Source organism: Balaenoptera physalus (assembly GCF_965194825.1).
Source record: "Balaenoptera physalus genome assembly, chromosome: 6".
Lineage (NCBI taxonomy): Eukaryota > Metazoa > Chordata > Mammalia > Artiodactyla > Balaenopteridae > Balaenoptera > Balaenoptera physalus.
Genome location: NC_138885.1, coordinates 62,884,156 through 62,899,771, shown reverse-complemented (window position 1 = coordinate 62,899,771; position 15,616 = coordinate 62,884,156). Strand labels below are relative to the sequence as shown.

At 40.6% G+C, this 15,616-nt stretch overlaps 1 protein-coding gene across 3 annotated transcripts in view; it reads left to right on the top strand.

The window, feature by feature from the left end:
• ABCB11 (ATP binding cassette subfamily B member 11) overlaps positions 1-15,616 on the top strand; it is a 145,502-nt gene that overhangs the window by 66,854 nt on the left and 63,032 nt on the right. For all 3 annotated transcript variants that reach the window (XM_082465330.1, XM_082465331.1, XM_082465332.1), the window contains 2 exons: positions 5,476-5,563; positions 6,690-6,823. In XM_082465330.1, the coding sequence (XP_082321456.1) occupies positions 5,476-5,563; positions 6,690-6,823 (222 nt within the window). The remainder of the gene's footprint in view (positions 1-5,475; positions 5,564-6,689; positions 6,824-15,616) is intronic.

Here is a 15,616-nt window from a genome sequence, read left to right as displayed (position 1 = left end):
GAAAAAGTATATCATTAAAAGTACAATGTCTCCACTTATTATAATTGGTGTGTTAGTCTCGTACTATACAAAGCAACTCAATGATTTTATCAACATAAGCATGCATGTATAATGTAGGAGCTGGATTTTCTCTTTCATTGTATAGGTTTCCACATATCAATTGTAATCCATTGGATGGAATTTTAGGCTGGAGCCTTCCAAATGGCTCTCGGTGAATAAGGCTAAAAAGGATTACAGAACGTTAGGCCTCCTGATTAGCTTCTCAGAATTTATTTGCTCAGAATAGTCAAATAATAAGGTAACAGAATGAAAGAAGAAGAAAAAAGGAAATATCACAATGCAGTTTACTTTTCTTTCTTTTTTTAATTTTATTTTTAATTTTTGGCTGTGTTGGGTCTTTGTTGCTGCACGTGGGCTTTCTCTAGTTGCAGCAAGCGGGGGCTACTCTTCGTTGCAGTGCACGGGGTTCTCATTGCAGTGGCTTCTCTTGTTGCAGAGCATGGGCTCTAGGCACGTGGGCTTCAGTAGTTGTGGCACATGGGCTCAGTAGTTGTGGAACACGAGCTCTAGAGCACAGGCTCAGTAGTTGTGGTGCACGGGCTTAGTTGTTCCATGGCATGTGGGATCTTCCTGGGCCAGGGCTCGAACCCGTGTGCCCTCCATTGGCAGGCGGATTCTTAACTACTGCGCCACCAGGGAAGCCCCATACTTTTCTTTTCTTTTATCCAATTACAGTGTAGAAACTCAAATGGAGGCTACAAAGTCTTGTAACTTAATTGTGGAAGTGACATACTATCATTTCTGCCATTTTCTGTTGGTCACACAGACCAGCCCTGGTATACTTTTGGTGAGGATTACACAAGAGTGTGAATATCAGGAGACAAAAACAATCAAGGGCTCCTTGGAGGCTCACTACCACAGCCATTGGGAAGTTTGTGTCCTTACCTGCCCCACATATGGATGCATCGATGCAAAAATCTAAGTCTGTACTTTCTCTTGGATTTCAGTCTATTTTCTTAGCAATGTACATTTAGCTTGTGCACTCAAGTACTATTTTGAAGTTAGACACTTTAAGACAATGTACTTTGAAAAACAGCTTTATTGAGATACAATTCACATACCATAAAATTCACCCACTTAAAGTATAAAACTCAATAGTTTTTAGTATATTCATAGAGCTGTGCATTCATCACCACAATCAATTTTAGAACACTTTTATTGGCACACAACTCCCCTACCCCTTAAATTTCACTCCCCAATTCTCCATCCCCCCTCAGCCCTAGACAACCACGAATCTATTTTCTGTCTCTGTAGATTTGCCTATTTTGGACATTTCATGTAAATGGAATCATATAATATGTGGTCCTTTGTGACTAGCTTCTTTAACTTAGCCTAATGTTTTCAAGGTTCATCCACATTGTAGCGTGAATCATACTTCATTTCTTTTTATTGATGAATAATATTTCATTGTATGGATATAATACATTTATAACGTGGATATATTGAGGGGATTTATCCATTCATCAGTTGATGGACATTTGAGTTGCTTCTTCTTTTTGATTATTACAAATGATGCAGCTATGAACATTTATGTACAAGGTTTCCTGTGGACATATGTTTTCAATTCTCTTGAGTATATACCTAGGAGTGGAATTTCTGGGTCATATGATAAATAAATGTTTAACCATTTGCAGAACTTCCAGACTGTTTTTCAAAGTGGCTGTACCATTTTACATTCCCACTAACATGTGTGAGGCTTCCAATTTCTTCACATTCTTACCAACACTTGCTAGTATCTATATATTTTTTAATTAATTAATTAATTAATTAATTTTTGATTGCGTTGGGTCCTCGTTACTGCGTGCAGGCTTTCTCTAGTTGTGTTGAGCAGGGGGCTACTCTTCGTTGCGGTGCACAGGCTTCTCATTGTGGTGGCTTCTCTTGTTGCAGAGCACGAGCTCTAGGCACGTGGGCTCAGTAGTTGTGGCTCGCAGGCTCTAGAGCGCAGGCTCAGTAGTTGTGGTGCATGGGCTTAGTTGCTCCACGGCATGTGAGATCTTCCCGGACCAAGGCTCAAACCCGTGCACCCTGCACTGGCAGGCGGATTCTTAACCACTGTGCCACCAGGGAAGCCCCAGTATCTATATTTTGACTGTAGCTCCAGTAGGCTGAATAATGGTCCCCAAAGATATGTAGGATATCCCTGGAATCTGCAAATGTTACCTTGTATGGAAAAAAGAGTCTATGCAGATGTGATTAACTTAAAGATCTTGGGTTGCGGGACATTATACTGGATTACCCAGGTGGGGCCTAAATGCAATCACTAGAATTTCTTAAAGGGACAGTTACTAAAAAGAGGCAGAGGGAGATTTGACTATAGAGAGAAAAAGAGAGGCAAGGTGACTATCAAGGAGGAGACTGAAGTGATGTCTCAAGCTCAGGAATGCCAGTAGCTACCAGAAGCTGGAAGAGGGAAGAAACAAATTCTTCCCTAGAGCCTTTGGAGAAAGTACAACCCCGTCAGCACCTGAATTTCAACCCAGTGAAGCTGATTTCAGGCTTCTGGCCTCCAGAAATGTGAGAAAGATGGAAGTATGTGTATATATCAAAGGGCAACAAGAGGAATCTTTGAATGATGAGAATATTCTGCTCTTCATTGTATTGATGTCAACATTCTGGTTGTGATATTGTCCTATAGTTTTGCAAGATGTTACCATTGGGGGAAAACTAGATAAAGGGCATATATAATCTCTCTGTAATATTTCTCACAATTGCATTAGCCATTCTGGCAATATGCTACCTTAGTGTGTGGGTATTCTATAAAGCAACTTTACCCAGTGATAAACCATTTGTCCATAGGTCAATGTCCCATGCATTAATGAACATGCACCTTTCAACATTTTGGAAGTAGGATATGGACACATTTCTGCCAGTTTAGGTTGACATTGATATTCACTCTAAGGTGTCAATGCTACTGGGTCTACAGGGCATCAGAACCATTGAAAGGAGTGCTCCTGGTGAGGCAATGCACCTTGTCAGAAAGACCTCATGTCGTTGTAAAATATCTTTTACCTTTTCCCTCTAATTGTCATTTCTCTCCCCTCTTCTCTCTTCAACAAGTGCGTCAGGGGAATCTTAATTTATCCAAGTAGGCATGTATCAATTTTGTTTTGTTTTTCTTTTTGTTGAAAAGAAAGACAGCCTGTGGCCCAAATCACCTGTAAACTTTACAGAATCCTTTCTAGGATTTTATAATCACAGGAGCTTTCCACCATGCAGATGATGAAGTCTGATGTGCAGTCAAAGGAACCAAGTTGACGTCCCCTTTTCCTTCCTATCAGTTTTTCTGATAGGTTTGCTCTGTTGTCCCAGAAATATTCCCAAGTAGTCTTTAAAACTCTAATGATTCTAATGACTTCTTCCCAGAATCAAATAGAAGTGAGTTAACCATTCATCTCTGGGGTGCCTCGGGAGTGAAAACAATCACAAACTAGACATGTCCTATCCACACCCCCCGACAGTGATGTAATGCTCCTGAACTTTGCTCCAGTAAATCCCACAGCTGGGTCAGTGCTCAGAGCTCTTAGTCGAGTACATTCATTCATGACTGGCAGCTGAGTTTTTCATGACAGGCACTCTCACCTCTGCTTTCAGTGTCTGTAGAATAAATGCACCGCAGGGAATCTAAGTAAAACTTTTTGACAAATGCTCATACTTATCTGTTTTTGGACACACAAATTTTATTTCACAAACAGAAAACCAAGAGTATGCACTCATTTATTTATTTAAAAAAATTTTTATTGGAGTATAGTTGCTTTACAATGTTGTGTCAGTTTCTACTGTACAGCAAAGTGAATCAGATATACGTATACATATATCCCCTCTTTTTAGGATTTCCTTCCCATTTAGGTCACCACAGAGCATTGAGTGGAGTTCCCTGTGCTATACAGTAGGTTCTCATTAGTTATCTATTTTATACATAGTATCAATATCATATATATTATGCACTCATTTATACATTAGAAGTCTTTACTCATAAATACTGCATTATATGCTCTATACAAAGATACTTAGCTTTTGTAAGGGCCTCTGATCATGGATACTTGTATACAAGTTTATGACTTTCTAGATCTTTTTCATTCTCCGGGTTCCCTTAAATCATCATGAAAGACTCGGAATGTGGTGAACACAGACATATTAGCTGGTTTGGAGATTGTCAGAGGGGTTGACCAAGGCAGTTGTTACCCTTCCTCATTAGTATTTTGCAAGTGAAAGAAAAGTCAAGAAACATTCACTGAGTACCTACTTAATGTGTAAGGTATTGTACCAGGCTTCGGGAGTGAGAGCAAGCAGCTTACCTAGTCTTTGCTGTCAAGTAGCTTGCAATTTACTAGCAAGAGAAACATGAATATACTCGATATAAATATATTCAATGAAAATATTGAATAATAGTGCAAGATGGCAATAAAATCTGCCATGGAATAATAGTTCGTTCTGAATTAAATAAATTATACTTAAATACTTGGTCTGAGTTCAGTAGAGGGAGAGAACAATTCAAGCTTGGGTCACAAAAGGAAGGCCTGATAGAAAGCAGAAAGCTGGTAGACTGAGAGCATCTAGGCTAAAGATGCTATTTTCTGATTCTCTAAAGAAATGGACATCATCTAGCTTATCCCTGAGGATCGGGTATATCAACAACCAATACGTTAATTTTTTAATGATAAAATTTCTTATTTCCCGAAAGCGATTTCAGAATCATTTTTTCTCCCCTCCCTGCCCCTGCCAGTTCCAAACCCTGTGTTGCAGTGTGATACTTGTAATGGGAAAATACTGTGCAGTTTTCTTGCTTTCCCACAAGATCTTTGACTTCAGCCTTAGAAATTGTCCTGGGGAGCGAGGATTCCTGGGCTGTGGTCAGCACAAAGACTGGGTTAATAAAGTGTTTTTCTCTCTCTATGGGAAGATGACACGCACATTTCTCCTAGTGTTACTCTGAGAGGAAGGAGTTGAAAAACTGGCTTAAGATTGCTGGACGGGTAACAGTAAGCCTCCTGATTTACAGCACACATCTCTCTACCTGTGCCTTTTCAGACACTTGTCTGGCTTTTTAGAACATTTCTCTAGCTGTGATTGCGCTATCACTAATGATAAGCATGAGTGAAAGGGGCCTCAGTGGACAGAGCTCTGGGCTGCCATCTAGGGTCCCCTGTCTTCCAACAAATGCCCATTAATTATTTCACAACCCTCGCATCTCTGCCTGTAAAAATGAAGGAGATAGGCATCTTTGCTATGATGGATACCGTGAGGTCTGTTTGGGGATTTGGATCGATTGTAATTCTACACAGGTAAAACGCCTTACCCATATTTAATAGAAACATACAATATGTATATCTTAAATTCCTCTGTACTCACAAATGCAATCTTTGTTAGCTAGATCCTACCTGTGAGTCTTACCATTTTTTCCCTCTTTTGAAGGTTTCTGGACATTGAAAGTGAAATGATCAAGTTTGCCAGTTACTATGCTGGCATCGCTGTCGCGGTACTTGTCACAGGATATATTCAAGTTAGTGACGCCTTCGTTTTATTTATTGTTCAGCAGCTGGGTTCAAAGACGTGACAATGAAATGCAAAGTGTGTTCTTTAAAGCTATTCAGAAGTCCCAAGGACTACAGCTTTATTTCAGGCAGACAACAGACGGTGGGGAAGGATTCTTCCTCTCAGTTGGGGAAGAGCGCTTGTCCAGAGAAATGGAGAACAGACTTTTAGCTTCAGTGTCTTGTTCTCCCCTGCCCTCCCTGCTTCATCCTCTCGTCTAAACTCAGAAATAGACAGTTGTGGGTGTGTTCGTACAGGGAGAGCGAGTACGAACCTTCTTCGTACCTGGAAAAAGCTGGGAGTGGGGAGTTGGAGGAAAGCAAACTTGACTTTCTTTTTCTCTGTTTTTGCTAAAGTCACACCAAAATGCAGTCCAACCCAAGTTCTGTAAACTGAATCCATATTCTAGATTTCAGTTATGGGAGGGCTTGGAGTTAACTCTTATTAAGGAAGAAAAGTATTTCATCTTTTTCCTACTAACGTAGGAAAAATAATAAATGCCCCCTACTCTCCATTCATTTAAGAATTCCAGGAAGTTAGTGTTATTTGTAAAGAGAAATGAGTCAATTTTCACCGTTCTGGCACTGGAGTTTTAATGACAGTCTATTTTTCTTGCATGGGGGAAACTATCAGCAAGATTCCCTGCTTATGTCATAATGTTTGTCTTACTTTCTCTGAAAATCATTGTCCAACAGCTGGAAAACAATGTATGAATGCTTATTGGCAGCCTTCTCAGGGGAAAAATTCATCAGAAGTGGCATGCAAAAGTAGTGATTTAAGAGCAATAATTTATTTTTGGTGTGATAAGCCTTCTTTTACACATGAGGGAAGTGAAGCTTAATAAGGTTAACTCTGCAAGTGGCCGAGCTGGATTCAAACCCAAGCCTCTGGCTTCCCTGTTTACAGTGGTTCGGCTCAGCCCCACTTTCGGCAGCAGATGTCAGAGCTCACACCTTAATTCCCAACAAGAGGCATGCTGTGAATTACTTTTGTCCTTTTCTCAACTGTCATAGTGAAAATATTTTCTTCTGAAAAGAGAAGGAATTAATGACTATTTTTATCACTATGCTAAACATTTCTTGCTCCATTTACAGATATGTTTTTGGGTAATTGCGGCAGCTCGTCAGATACAGAAAATGAGAAAACTGTACTTTAGGAGAATAATGAGAATGGAAATAGGATGGTTCGACTGCAATTCAGTGGGAGAGCTGAATACAAGATTTTCTGAGTAAGTGGCTGGTAGGACGTTTTAATGAATGTGTGATTTTTCGCTAATGAAACACTTGTTTCCAAATTAAATAACAATTGGAAACACATTTTCAGTTCTTTTTGATGCGTTTTGTCTCTTAAGTTGGGCTTTTATAGGGAGCATGGCTTTTTTCATAGGTTTCATGGCTTCATCAAAATGACTATTATTTTTTTTTAACATCTTTATTGGAGTATAATTGCTTTACAATGGTGTGTTAGTTTCTGCTTTATAACAAAGTGAATCAGTTATACATATACATATGTCCCCATATCTCTTCCCTCTTGCGGTCTCCCTCCCTCCCACTCTCCCTATCCCACCCCTCTAGGTGGTCACAAAGCACCGAGCTGATCTCCCTGTGCCATGCGGCTGCTTCCCACTAGCTATCTATTTTACGTTTGGTAGTGTATATATGTCCATGCCACTCTCTCACTTTGTCCCAGCTTACACTTCCCCCTCCCCGTATCCTCAAGTCCATTCTCTAGTAGGTCTGCGTCTTTATTCCCATCTTGCCCCTAGGTTCTTCATGACGATTTTTTTTTCTTAGATTCCATATATATGTGTTAGCATACGGTATTTGTTTTTCTCTTTCTGACATACTTCACTCTGTATGACAGACTCTAGGTCCATCCACCTCAGTACGAATAACTCAATTCCGTTTCCTTTTATGGCTGAGTAGTATTCCATTGTATATATGTGCCACATCTTCTTTATCCATTCATCTGTTGATGGACACTTAGGTTGCTTCCATGTCCTGGCTATTGTAAATAGAGCTGCAATGAACATTTTGGTACATGACTCTTTTTGAATTATGGTTTTCTCAGGGTATATGCTCAGTAGTGGGATTGCTGGGTCGTATGGTAGTTCACTTTTAGTTCTTTAAGGACCCTCCATACTCTTCTCCATAGTGGCTCTATCAATTTATATTGCCACCAACAGTGCAAGAGGGTTCCCATTTCTCCACACCCTCTCTAGCATTTATTGTTTGTAGGTATTTTCATGATGGCCATTCTGACTGCTGTGAGATGATATCTCATTGTAGTTTTGATTTGCATTTCTCTAATGATTAATGATGTTGAGCATTCTTTCATGTGTTTGTTGGCAATCTGTATATCTTCTTTGGAGAAATGTCTCTTTATATCTTCTGCCCATTTTTGGATTGGGTTTTTTTTTTTAAGAAATTCACGTTCTTATTTATTTATTTATTTTATTGATTGATTGATTGATTGCTGTGTTGGGTCTTCGTTTCTGTGCGAGGGCTTTCTCTAGTTGTGGCAAGCGGGGACCACTCTTCATCGCAGTGCGTGGGCCTCTCACTATCGCGGCCTCTCTTGTTGTGGAGCACAGGCTCCAGACGCGCAGGCTCAGTAATTGTGGCTCACGGGCCCAGCTGCTCCGTGGCATGTGGGATCCTCCAAGACCAGGGCTCGAACCCGTGTCCCCTGCATTGGCAGGCAGATTCTCAACCACTGCGCCACCAGGGAAGCCCATGGGTTGTTTGTTTTTTGATATTGAGCTGCATGAGCTGCTTGTAAATTTTGGAGATGAATCCTTTGTCAGTTGCTTCATTTGCAAATATTTTCTCCCATTCTGAGGGTTGTCTTTTCGTCTTGTTTATGGTTTTCTTTGCTGTGCAAAAGCTTTTAAGTTTCATTAGGTCCCATTTGTTTATTTTTGTTTTTATTTCCATTACTCTAGGATGTGGGTCAAAAAGGATCTTGCTGTGATTTATGTCATAGAGTGTTCTGCCTATGTTTTCCTCTAAGAGTTTTATAGTGTCTGGCCTTACATTTAGGTCTTTAATCCATTTTGAGTTTATTTTTGTGTATGGTGTTAGGGAGTGTTCTAATTTCATTCTTTCACATGTAGCTGTCCAGTTTTCCCAGCACCACTTATTGAAGAGGCTGTCTTTTCTCCACTGTATATTCTTGCCTCCTTTATCAAAGATAAGGTGACCATATGTGAGTGGGTTTATCTCTGGGCTTTCTATCCTGTTCCATTGATCTATATTTCTGTTTTTGTGCCAGTACCATAGTGTCTTGATTACTGTAGCTTTGTAGTACGGTCTGAAGTCAGGGAGCCTGATTCCTCCAACTCTGATTTTCTTTCTCAAGATTGCTTTGGCTATTCGGGGTCTTTTGTGTTTCCATACAAATTGTGAAATTTTTTATTCTAGTTCTGTGAAAAATACCAGTGGTAGTTTGATAGGGATTGCACTGAATCTGTAGATTGCTTTGGGTAGTAGAGTCATTTTCATAATATTGATTCTTCCAATCCAAGAACATGGTATATCTCTCCATCTATTTGTATCATCTTTAATTTCTTTCATCAGTGTCTTACAATTTTCTGCATACAGTTCTTTTGCTCCTTAGGTAGGTTTATTCCTAGATATTTTATTCTCTTTGTGGCAATGGTAAATGGGAGTGTTTTCATAATTTCATTTTCAGATTTTTCATCATTAGTGTATAGGAAGGCAAGAGATTTCTGTGCATTAATTTTGTATCCTGCTACTTTACCAAACTCATTGATTAGCTCTAGTAGTTTTCTGGTAGCATCTTTAGGATCCTCTATGTATAGTATCATGTCATCTGCAAACAGTGACAGCTTTACTTCTTCTTTTCCAATTTGGACTCCTTTTATTTCTTTTTCTTCTCTGATTGCTGTGGGTAAAACTTCCAAAACTATGTTGAATAATAGTGGTGAGAGTGGGCAACCTTGTCTTGTTCCTGATCTTAGTGGAAATGGTTTCAGGTTTTCACCATTGAGGATGATGTTGGCTGTGGGTTTGTCATGTATGGCCTTTATTATGTTGAGGTAAGAAGTTCCCTCTATGCCTACTTTCTGGAGGGTTTTTATCCTAAATGGGTGTGAATTTTGTCAAAAGCTTTCTTGCATCTGTTGAGATGATCATATAGTTTTTCTCCTTCAACTTGTTAGTATGGTGTATCACATTGATTGATTTGCATATATTGAAGAATCCTTGCATTCCTGGGATAAACCACACTTGATCATGGTGTATGATCTTTTAATGTGCTGTTAGATTCTCTTTCGTAGTATTTTGTTGAGGATTTTTGCATCTATTTTCATCAGTGATATTGGCCTGTAGTTTTCTTTTTTTGTGACATCTTTGTCTGGTTTTGGTATCAGGGTGATGGTGGTCTCGTAGAATGTGTTTGGGAGTGTTCCTCCCTCTGCTATATTTTGGAAGAGTTTGAGAAGGATAGGTGTTAGCTCTTCTCTAAATGTTTGATAGAATTCGCCTGTGAAGCCATCTGGTCCTGGGCTTTTGTTTGTTGGAAGAATTTAAATCTCACTTTCAATTTCAGTGCTTGTGATTGGTCTGTTCATATTTTCTATTTCTTCCTGGTTCAGTCTCAGAAGGTTGTGCATTTCTAAGAATTCGTCCATTTCTTCCAGGTTGTCCATTTTATTGGCATAGAGTTGCTTGTAGTAATCTCTCATGATCCTTTGTATTTCTGTAGTGTCAGTTGTTATTTCTCCTTTTTCATTTCTAATTCTATTGATTTGAGTCTTTTCCCTTTTTCTTCTTGATGAGTCTGGCTAATGGTTTATCAATTTTGTTTATCTTCTCAAAGAATCAGCTTTTAGTTTTATTGATCTTTGCTATCGTTTCCTTCATTTCTTTTTCATTTATTTCTGATCTATCTTTATGATTTCTTTCCTTCTGCTAACTTTGGGGTTTTTTTGTTCTTCTTTCTCTAATTACTTTAGTTGTAAGGTTAGGTTGTTTATTTGAGATTTTTCTTGTTTCTTAACGTAGGATTGTATTGCTATAAACTTCCCTCATAGAGCTGCTTTTGCTCCATCCCATAGGTTTTGGGTCGTCGTGTTTTCATTGTCACTTGTTTCTAGGTATTTTTTGATTTCCTCTTTGATTTCTTCAGTGATCTGCTGGTTATTAAGTAGTGTATTATTTAGCCTCCATGTGTTTGTGTTTTTTACAGATTTTTTCCTCTAATTGATATCTAGTCTCATAGCATTGTGGTCGGAAAAGATACTTGATATGATTTCAGTTTTCTTAAATTTACGAAGGCTTGATTTGTGACCCAAGATATGATCTATCCTGGAGAATGTTCCATGAGCACTTGAGCAGAATGGGTATTCTGTTGTTTTTGGATGGAATGTCCCATAAATATCAATTAAGTCCATCTTGTTTAATGTATCATTTAAAGCTGGGGTGTCAAAGTCCCCTACTATGATTGTGTTACTGTCGATTTCCCCTTTTATGGCTGTTAGTAGTTGCCTTATGTATTGAGGTGCTCCTATGTTGGGTGCATAAATATTTACAATTGTTATAACTTCTTCTTGGATTGATCCCTTGATCATTATGTAGTGTCCTTCTTTGTCTCTTGTAATAGTCTTTGCTTTAAAGTCTATTTTGTCTGATATGAGAATTGCTACTCCAGCTTTCTTTTGATTTCCATTTGCATGGAATATCTTTTTCCATCCCCTCACTTTCAGTCTGTATGTGTCCCTAGGTCTGAAGTGGGTCTCTTGTAGACAGCATATATACAGGTCTTATTTGTGTATCCATTCAGCCAATCTATGTCTTTTGGTTGGAGCATTTAATCCATTTACATTTAAGGTAATTATCGATATGTATGTTCCTATTACCATTTTCCTAATTGTTTTGGGTTTGTTATTGTAGGTCTTTTCCTTCTCTTGTGTTTCCTGCCTAGAGAAGTTCCTTTAGCATTTGTTGTAAAGCTGGTTTGGTGGTACTGAGTTCTCTTAGCTTTTGCTTGTCTGTAAAGTTTTTAATTTCTCCATCAAATCTGAATGAGATCCTTGCTGGGTAGAGTAATCTTGGTTGTAGGTTTTTCTCCTTAATCACTTTAAATATGTCCTGCCACTCGCTTCTGGCTTGCAGGCTTTCTGCTCAAAGATCAGCTGTTCACCTTATGGGGATTCCCTTGTGTGTTATTTGTTGTTTTTCCCTTGCTGTTTTTAATACTTTTTCTTTGTATTTAATTTTTGATAGTTTGATTAATATATGTTTCTCCTTGCATTTATCCTGTATGGGACTCTCTGTGCTTCCTGGACTTGATTGACTATTTCCTTTCCCATATTGGGGAAGTTTTCAACTATAATCTCTTCAAATATTTTCTCAGTCCCTTTCTTTTTCTCTTCTTCTTCTGGGACCCCTATAATTCGAATGTTGGTGTGTTTAATATTGTCCCAGAGGTCTCTGAGACTGTGCTCAATTGTTTTCATTCTTTTTTCTTTATTCTGGTCTGAGGTAGTTATTTCCACTATTTTATCTTCTGGGTCACTTATCCATTCTTCTGCCTCAGTTATTCTGCTATTGATCCCTTCTAGAGAATTTTTAATTTCATGTATTGTGTTGTTCATGACTGTTTGTTTGCTCTTTAGTTCTTCTAAGTCCTTGTTAAACGATTCTTGTATTTTCTCCATTCTATTTCCAAGATTTTGGATCATCTTTACTATCATTATTCTGAATTCTTTTTCAGGTAGACTACCTATTTCCTCTGCATTTGTTAGGTCTGGTGGGTTTTTGCCTTGCTCCTTCATCTGCTGTGTGTTTCTCTGTCTTCTCATTTTGCTTTACTTACTGTGTTTGGGGTCTCCTTTTCTCAGGCTGCAGGTTTGTAGTTCCCATTGTTTTTGGTGTCTGTCCCCAGTGGGTAAGGTTGGTTTAGTGGGTTGTGTAGGTTTCCTGGTGGAGGGGACTAGTGCCTGTGTTCTGGTGGATGAGGCTGGATCTTGTCTTTCTGGTGGGCAGGTCCACGTCTGGTGGTGTGTTTTGGGGTGTCTGTGGCCTTATTATGATTTTAGGCAGCCTCTCTGCTAATGGATGGGGCTGTGTTCCTGTCTTGGTAGTTGTTTGGCATAGGGTGTCCAGCACTGTAGCTTGCTCGTCGTTGAGTGGAGCTGGGTTTTGGCGTTGAGATGGAGATCTCTGGGAGATTTTCGCATTTGATATTACGTGGAGTTGGAAAGTCTCTTGTGGACCAGCATCCTGAACTTGGCTCTCCCCGCTCAGAGGCACAGACCTGACGCCTGGCTAGAGCACCAAGAGCCTGTCATCCACACGGAAAAAGAGAAAAAGGGAAAAAAATATATATATCATTCCTTCCCAAGTCCACCTCCTCAATTTGGGAAGATTCATTGTTTATTCAGGTATTCCACAGATGCAGGGTACATCAAGTTAATTGTGGAGATTTAATCCACTGCTCCTGAGGCTGCTGGGAGAAATTTCCCTTTCTCTTCTTTGTTCGCACAGCTCCCGGGGTTCAGCTTTGGATTTGGACCAGCCTCTGCGTGTAGGTCGCCTGAGGGCGTCTGTTCTTCGCTCAGACAGGACAGGCTTAAAGGAGCAGCTGCTTCGGGGTCTCTGGCTCACCCAGGCCGCGGGGAGGGAGGTGTACAGAGGAGGCGGGGTGAGCCTGCAGCGGCCGAGGCCGGCGTGACGTTGCACCAGCCCGAGGCACACCGTGCGTTCTCCCGGGGAACTTGTCCCCGGATCACGGGACCCTGGCAGTGGCGGGCTGCACCGGCTCCAGGGAGGGGAGGTGTGGATAGTGACCTGTGCTCGCACACAGGCTTCTTGGTGGCGGCAGCAGCAGCCTTAGTGTCTCCTGCCTGTCTCTGGGGTCCGCGCTGATAGCCGCGGCTTGCGCCGACTCTGGAGCTCCTTTAAGCGGCGCTCTGAATCCCCTCTCCTCGCGCACCAGGAAACAAAGCGGCAAGAAAAAGTCTCTTGCCTCTTCAGCTGCTCCAGCTTTTCCCGGACACCCTCCCGGCCAGCTGTGGTGCACTAGCCCCTTCAGGCTGTTTTCATGCGGCCAACCCCAGTCTCCTCCCTGGGATCCGACCTCCAAAGCCCGAGCCTCGGCTCCCAGCCCCGCCCGCCCCGGCAGGTGAGCAGACGAGCCTCTCGGGCTGGTGAGTGCTGCTCGGCGCCGAGCCTCCGTGCGGGAACCTCTCTGCTTTGCCCTCCGCACCCCTGTGGCTGCGCTCTCCTCCGTGGCTCCGAAGCTTCCCCCCTCCGCCACCCGCAGTCTCCACCCGCGAAGGGGCTTCCTAGTGTGTGGAAACCTTTCCTCCTTCACAGCTCCCTCCCACGGGTGCAGGTCCCATCCCTATTCTTTTGTCTCTGTTATTTCTTTTTTCTTTTGCCCTACCCAGGTACGTGGGGAGTTTCTTGCCTTTCGGGAGGTCTGAGGTCTTCTGCCAGCGTTCAGTGGGTGTTCTGTAGGAGTTGTTCCACATATAGATGTATTTCTGATGTATTTGTGGGGAGGAAGGTGATCTCCACGTCTTACTCTTCCGCCATCTTGAAGCTCCTCCAAAATGACTATTAAAAATTGAAAGTCGGGATACTATAATTTGGTTTGTAGGTCCTGGACTAAAATACTAGAAATGAAGTATTATAGAAGAGAGTTTAAAGGATGTAGCGTTATTTGATCTTGAAAGAAGAAATTGAGGGATGTCACAATCTATGTACCCATAAGGAAAAAAATATGATTAGAAAGAATTATCTTGCTTTGTCTGTTGACATAATTTCCACATATAATGACAAAAACAAAAAAAAAATTCAAAATAGTTTGAGAAAGATTCAAACTGAAAAACTAGATTTAAATCCAGTTTACACCTAAATACTAGTTTGGGTCATTAATAGTGCCCCCCCCCCCAACCCTGCCCATAATTTTTGAATGAGCCCTGAGTAATGAGAATCATTGAATCGTGTTGAATTTAAGTTTGAGGTCCCATGAAAGACAGTTAGTGGGTAGTGTAGTGAAGATAAAAGCAGACTGAATGTTGGGGGCCCCTAGACTCCAGCACTCATTCTGCCCTTTACTTACTTTGACCTTGAACAGATACTTAACCTTGCTAGAATACAATTGTGTAATCTCGCTGTAATGTCTAAGGTCCTTTTTTGCTATCAAGTCCTGAGCCTTGTTTGCTCCATCTGGACAAGAGATTATAGGAATGTTCACAGGAATATGAATTTAATGTAATTATAGTCAACAAATACTCTGGAGCACTTACCCTATGCAAGGCATAAAGATATACCACAGAACTCCTGATCTCAAGGAACTTTCAGCCTAGTAGGAGGGATAAAGGGTTCAAGCAAATAATCAGAGCTAACATACATTGATTGCTTACTCTATGCTAGGCACTGGTCTACATATTGGGGTGGCCCAAAAGTTCGTTCGGATTTTCCATATGTTACAGAAAAACCCGAACGAACTTTTGGGCCAACCCAATACTTTACGTGTATTAACTAATCCTCACTGCTACCGACTGAGGTAGGTTCTGTTTTTATCTGCATTTTATAGATGAGGAAACTGAGACACAGAAAGGCTAAGTAACTTGCCCAAGAAGAGCTTGTGTTTAAATTCGGAGTCTGACTCCAGAGTCTGTGCTGTTAACCACAATTCTATACTGCCTATAAGCAGAAAGCAATAATTATATACACATGTATACAGATTAATTACATTGCTATGGAAACACAGGAAAGAAGATATTACTTCTCCCTGGGGGATTATATAAATTTTAATGAAATAGGTGGTATGTGAGTAGAACCTTGAGGCTGAAAAGATTTAGCAGATATAAAGGAAAGAAGGGCTGTTTAGGACAAACCAAGGATATTAGCTTTAAGAAAGAAAGAGACAAATAAGAGGGTTTCCAAAAGTCTTTGCCCATGTTGAATGAACACCAGTCAGGAAAACTGGATTAAGGACACATTCCCTTGGCTCTGAGGGGAGAGACTTGCTGCCCTCCCAAGCT